The following is a 6420-nucleotide window of genomic DNA, read 5'->3' as shown; positions in this document are numbered from 1 at the left end:
TAGACATCAACCCGCTGCCCCGGCAATACAGCAGGAAGCACCGGTAAGTGTGTGTGGGGGGGGGGGACAGGAGGATCCAGGTCCCCTGCAGCGGTGCAGGGGATCTGGATCTTAGTCTCCTAATCAGACTCTATTTGAGGTCTGATTAGAAGACGACCCCGATTAGAAGACGAGGGGTATTTTTCAGAGCATTTGCTCTGAAAAAAACCTCGTCTTATAATCGAGCAAATACGGTATTTTTTTTTAATGTAATTACTGAGGACTCTTTACAGCCGTGGTTTTCGTGACCCCCGAGGCACAGGGCATCTTCAGAGGGCTAGCTGCCCCTTCCTAGGGATGTTTTTTGTAGCTCTATTTGGCCTAACACCCCCCCCCAATACCTTTTCATACATACATACGCACAATTTAAGCTCCATTATAACTCCTAAAATTCTGCTTTGCCATGAAATCCACACATTCTCTTCCTGTGTCTGGTTTTGCTCATGCTATTGTAAGGGGGGAAAAAAACCAAATTGACTGCTATGCTAATTATCCTTCCTGGGGATGATGGGTGTCAGCTGTAGCTATATAGCGGCCTGTTTCTGCATATCCGCATCTGTCGCTTTCATGAATGTGAGTTTGAAACGTAGTAAGGTTGTTTAGGAATCGAATCTCGCCCGTTCCCCGCGTCCGTCCGTCCGTCCAGGGAATCTTATTTCCGTAACAACCTTGGACAGCCTGAAAGCTATATAACCGCACGTTGAATGCTGCGAGCCGTACATCGCCTCGTGAAACCGTATGTGTAAATATTGGCCCGGGAACGGTATCTGACAGCAGAGCTGTGTTTATGGCTTAAATGACATCAAAGGACGGTCCCGGACTCTGGTGGGCCGCTTTTCACATGCGCGATTGCGCGGGCTGGAATGAGTCATGTGCTGAGAAATTGTACAAATTACCCCCTTCCCCACCCCCTGCAAAGCTAAATGCACATTCTTGTGGGAATGCATATGTATTGAAAACATCCTATACACCCCTGGGGAGGAAAAAAAAGAATGTTTTAACTAATTGTACTTTGTTTTCAGGCAAAATGACAGAATTTGGCATCAGAAACATGGACCAAGTTGCACCGGTTTATAACATGCACAGAGGAATGCTTAAGGTAATCCCATCTGCTACTCTTATTTATATATTTATAAATATAAATATTTTTTTTCATTTTTTTTTTCTTTCTTGTCTGGCAATATTTACATTTAAAAAAAAAAAAAAATTCTTAAATTTGAATTGTAATATATTTCATTTGCATATCAAAACATGAGTATTGTGAGTTTTGGCTTTAAAGAGAATATTCGCTCTAGTCGCTATTGTTTTGAGCTCTATGAATAAAAGAAATAATGCATATTATCACCGGACGCCTTCTTCACAATGATACCAATAGACTAAAAGAACAAAAATCCCAAATTGCTTTGATGAATAATACTTCCATACATTGAAAAGGTTTGGATTTTGTTTTTTGTCCTAGCAGACTGCAGAAAAAAAAAATATATATAATATAATTTTTATATTACACATAGACCCACGAAGCATCCCAGATGACCTGTCGTTTGCTCCAGTCATCATTGCTGCTGTATAGGACAAATTGGGATAGATTTTTAGCAACCGTAAACGATAGATTTTCTACGTTTATTTGTATATGGGTTTCGATAAGAGGTTAACAAATGCCCAGCTTTGATTGGTTAAAGCCATGCCTTTTAAAGATACAGAACTTTTCTCTAACTTTTGACGTGTGCGGTCTATTGTGTACGGTCACTTATGGGTTAAGAGGTTTAAATGGCACCCTTGTCGTTTTTTAAAGAGCACTGATTTTCTGTACACAAAGGATTGTGTGATCCGTGGGTTTTTTCTTTTCTGTGTTAGGCAAACACACTTCTGGCTTAAAACCGATTGTATAGCTTTGCAGGTCTCATTGTTCCTTATCACCGAATCTACCCCAAATATTTACACGCAGCCATTCAAAGGAGGGGGCACTGAGGTGGGACCACTATGATGTTTGAGATAGCAGCTGAGTCACTTCTTTGTGTGTCTTAATTGCATGCGACTCTCAGCTAAGGTCTAGACACCAGGTTTCTGAATTATTTATGGCCCTCGTGTACTTTAAATCTGGAATTTTAACGTAATGTTGGTGTTAGTGTGTGTTAGAGTGTGTGTGTGTTTTTTGTTTTTTTTTTGTTTTTTTTTTCTCCACAATGTTCTCCCTTGAGTTATCGGCAGCCTATTCTGACGGGAGTTATTCTATTTCCTTTCTAGGTGTGGCCGCCTTGAATTAATGATATAATAATGTGGTTGCATGTGCTTTATTTTTAGTAAGCCCAATATAATTTATGGCTAATGAATGGTGCCGTGTTCACCTGCCCTTAACGAGTCCCACACAGTGTGATCTGTGCAGCAGGAATGCATTAAACCGCATCTCTCTACATAAATCGCTGGGGTGTCGTCGTAAAAGTAATCGCCTCCGACATGATTTTCTTTTTGTTAGGAAGCTTTAATTATAGTCTTGTGGAAACGTCTTTTATTTGTGTCGGAATCCACGTTTACTGCGACGGGTCCATTTTCTGTGTATATAATAGGGAAAAAAACGGATGTTCTTCCTAATTTTATTCCACGCTTGTACCGTGAAAAGATCATGGATAACTTTTTTTTTTTTTTTCTTTTCTTTAAATATATTTTTTTTTTAAATAGCAGTTGGTGCTTTTGGTTCTTTAACGCTTTTAAAAATGATCAATAAAATCTGACGTTTTTTCTTATTTTCCACTCTTCTAGCGCCAGTTGGCTTTTGACAATGTAAACCTTTCTGCCTCTGTCTACACTGGGTTATTTTCCGCGTATGAAGATGAACAGGCTGTACCCACAGGGCTGGACTCTCTACCCCATGGTAAATGGTGTTTTTATTTTTTTTTATTTTTTTTCTGCTGACCGCTTATTGTTACTAGTATTTTCTTGAAATAATTATGGATATTTATGTGAACTCCCCGTACACGTGATTGCGACGTTAATAGCTGATAAAGACTTGGATATCGACCACTGTCATTCTGGACTAACGAGTATTAAAAATCCCCATCTTCAATAACCTATTGTTGCATATAAATTCTGCCCCCAACACTGTGATACTTTGTAGGCATGCCAGATATCTGGAAGGAAATCCTAATCTCTCCCCATCCTTCCAATTTATACATCCTACAATATATAGAAACAGTTGTTCTCTGCGCATGTGCCATGGCCACCTTATGGACTATCTGATCCAAGGCCAATGCATACTTGTAGCCCCAAGCACCAGTGTCCACCTTATTTCTGACTCCCGTTATCCTATGATTGTGTCTTCAGATTCCAACAGCTGTGAGTTTCCGCTTCTAACGCCGTGCAGCAAAGCCGTGATGAGCCAGGCGTTGAAAGCCACTTTTAATGGATTCAAGAAGGAGCAGCGGAGACTAGCAATTCCCACCAGTAAGTCGGTTTTAAATTCACTCTGGTTTAAATATGTGCGCTGGCACTCGTACTGGAACGTATGAAACCAATCGCGAGTTCTCATCACTCCGGTGGCAATACATTTATTTGATTTTTTTTTTTTTTATTATTTTTTTTTTTTTTTTACATTTTTATTTCTTATTTTATAAAATAAAATAAAAATTAATTTACAAAAGTTGGTGTAGAACAGAAATGGACACTTATGACATTCCAGAGGCTGTAGGCAGCTTCACTATGAATTAATTTAGACTTTAAACAAAACATTAAAAGGGACTTTTCATTTATGAAACTTTCCCAAGCGTTAGTCATCCAAAATGCATTCTATAAAGAACAAGAAGCTATTTTGTTTCGGCATTACTTATCTAACATGTAACTTTTTGGCTGTATAATGAGAACACTGCAAAAAAAAAAGACTACAGATTATGAGGCTTGTTGTAGGATTATGGGAATAGAAGTAATCATGGTGGTAACGTTTTTAGCTTGGGATAGTTCTCTTGGATCAAGGGCTGGCTTCAGATGCATTATTCGCTTTTGGTGTTTTTGTGTTTATGAAATAATAATATAAGTGTTCTGTGTAGATCCATGGCTTTGGAATCAAAACCAAGTGTGTCAGTGGCTGATGTGGGCCGTTAAGGAGTTCTCTTTGGAGAATGTCAATTTTCAGAAGTTTGTCATGACTGGCGGGAACTTGTGCAATCTTGGAAAAGAACAGTTTCTCGAATTGGCTCCAGATTTCGTGGGTGATATTCTATGGGAACATCTGGATCAGATGATGAAAGGTAAATTTGGATTTGGAAAGCTGGAGCAATTACATTAAGGAATGGCATGAATCTTTACCATACTTGTTCCTGATAATATGAATTAAAGATCTTACTTTTAAAATAGCTCCATTCTTGGGAGGGGTAAAAACAAAATGCTTGGGAGAGGTGGAGAGCTAGCTTCTTGTTACTCAAGATTAGGTGGTTAAGAAGCATCCGAATAATTTGAGTATTTATTTATAATATATAATATGCGCTCCCTGCCGGAATGCAATTTTTTATTTATTTTATTTTTTTTACACGCCGATGTGTTTTTATCTTATTTTATAGAGCACCAAGAAAAGGTACACGACCATTATTCCGACAACTCCCAAAACAGTTCTTTTTCTCAATGGATAAACACAGACTCTCTATGTAAGTAGCTGTTGTATTTCGTTTCCTGATTTCTCCGATCAGATATTTTAAATTTTGTCCCATGGAAATCGAACGCCTTTTGGGTTAGAAAATGGAGTTTTGAAATTGAGCTATGAGGTTTAATATTGCCATCTTCTCTTCTAGATTTCAATTTAGATCCTTTGCAATATGGATCACAGGTAAACAGCTACCCCAAAGCAACAATGTACAATGAAATGTGCCAGACTGGACCAAATATTCCCAATGCCAAGCAGGAGTTCCAGCCATACCCTTGCTTAAAGTCCATGGGAGCAAACTATGCCTCTGTTAACCATGACTTCCGAAACAATGGCCTCAATGTTCTCTTGAACTCATTAAATTCTGGTAGGTTGCTGCTTTTTTTTTTTTTTTTTTGTAAACTTCTTTTTTTTTTTTTTATATATTTTTATTTTATTCTATGAGAAAAACTAACATCTCGATTATTCTTCTCTAGGAAAATCCATTGACCACGATTCAACAGACAGCGGTGCGGAGAGCTTTGAAAGTACCGATTCCTTGCTGCAGTCTTGGACCAGCCAGTCGTCGCTGGTAGACATGCAACGCGTGCCTTCTTACGACAGCTTTGAAGAAGACGGCAGTCAGGCGTTCTGTGTTAATAAGCCGACCATGTCCTTCAAAGATTACATTCAAGACAGAAACGAGCCAATGGAACAGGGGAAACCAGTTATACCGGCAGCTGTTCTCGCTGGCTTTACAGGTGAGATATGGGAATATTTCTATACGTTGTAGTCATCATGTGTAATGTGAGTCTTCCTTTTCTTCTCTCCAACCATTCACTTATCTTTGAGACATTCAAAGATCTAACGAATGGTATTTGTTCCATTTTTACCGTAAACCCCCTCTTAACAATACAATCTTGAAGTTGAGTTTGAATATATATTATTAAAAAAAAATTTTTTTCAATTTTTAATAAGTAACATTCTGTCCTTTTTGTTTTTATAGGCAGCGGACCTATTCAGCTATGGCAGTTCTTACTGGAATTATTAACGGATAAGTCCTGTCAACCATTTATCAGCTGGACGGGAGATGGATGGGAGTTTAAACTTACTGACCCAGATGAGGTATGCATATAATCAATTATTCCCTTTTTGGCCAGTTCATAGAGATTTTAACACCAACAATTAAAAGCTCAGATTATCTAATGTGCCATAAAAAGTCACATTTGCCAATATTGGCCATTTGTTCGTTTTTTGTTTTTTTGTTTTTTTTTTTATTATATCATGTTTTCGGTCAGAGTAGATTTTTTTTTTTTTTTTATTTTTTTTTTTAACTTGCCTGTTTTACGAATTTCCAGGTTGCCCGTCGTTGGGGTAAAAGGAAAAATAAACCCAAAATGAACTACGAGAAGTTGAGCCGTGGACTGAGATATTACTACGATAAGAACATTATCCACAAAACCTCGGGCAAGAGATACGTGTACCGGTTCGTGTGTGACCTTCACAATCTTCTGGGCTACACAGCAGAGGATCTACATGCCATGCTTGGTGTGCAACCAGACAACGATGAATGAGACTCATTATGAGCCAAACATTTTATGTGAAAGAAATGCACAACTGTACTGTGAAAATGGCCACGTTTGGCCATTGTTGATGGGCCATTCGTGACCTCCAACCTCTCTTGAGGCGTCCGAAGTCGCGTGAACATGACGCACATCTTATTTTCCAGAGGAACTTTCTTCTCTTGCACGCCCGGTGTTGGGGCTCGATGGAAG

The 6420-nt window shown here is 38.7% G+C and overlaps 1 protein-coding gene across 1 annotated transcript; it reads left to right on the top strand.

The window, feature by feature from the left end:
* The first annotated feature begins 1063 nt into the window (after positions 1 to 1063).
* LOC149281457 (protein c-ets-2-B-like) lies at positions 1064 to 6219 on the top strand. Its single transcript, XM_089499274.1, has 9 exons — positions 1064 to 1138; positions 2797 to 2908; positions 3358 to 3477; positions 4077 to 4277; positions 4587 to 4670; positions 4815 to 5033; positions 5143 to 5406; positions 5652 to 5770; positions 6004 to 6219. The coding sequence occupies exons 1-9, from the start codon at positions 1067 to 1069 to the stop codon at positions 6217 to 6219; spliced, it is 1407 nt and encodes a 468-aa protein (XP_089355400.1). The 5' UTR covers positions 1064 to 1066.
* The last annotated feature ends 201 nt before the right edge of the window (positions 6220 to 6420 follow it).

The sequence above is a fragment of the Sceloporus occidentalis genome, unplaced genomic scaffold (assembly GCF_023333645.1).
Source record: "Sceloporus occidentalis isolate IW3139 unplaced genomic scaffold, rSceOcc1.0.p SCAF_132, whole genome shotgun sequence".
In the NCBI taxonomy this organism is placed as follows: Eukaryota; Metazoa; Chordata; class Lepidosauria; order Squamata; family Phrynosomatidae; genus Sceloporus; species Sceloporus occidentalis.
This window is presented reverse-complemented; position numbering and strand designations above follow the sequence as displayed.

What these genes read in the sequence shown, in the direction of transcription:
- LOC149281457 (XM_089499274.1), top strand. Translation starts at nt 1,067, where the DNA reads ATGACAGAATTTGGCATCAGAAACATGGACCAAGTTGCACCGGTTTAT. An exon ending in GAGACTAGCAATTCCCACCA is followed by an intron (nt 3,478 to 4,076) that starts GTAAGTCGGTTT and finishes TGTTCTGTGTAG; the next exon opens with ATCCATGGCTTTGGAATCAA. An exon ending in TCTGGATCAGATGATGAAAG is followed by an intron (nt 4,278 to 4,586) that starts GTAAATTTGGAT and finishes CTTATTTTATAG; the next exon opens with AGCACCAAGAAAAGGTACAC.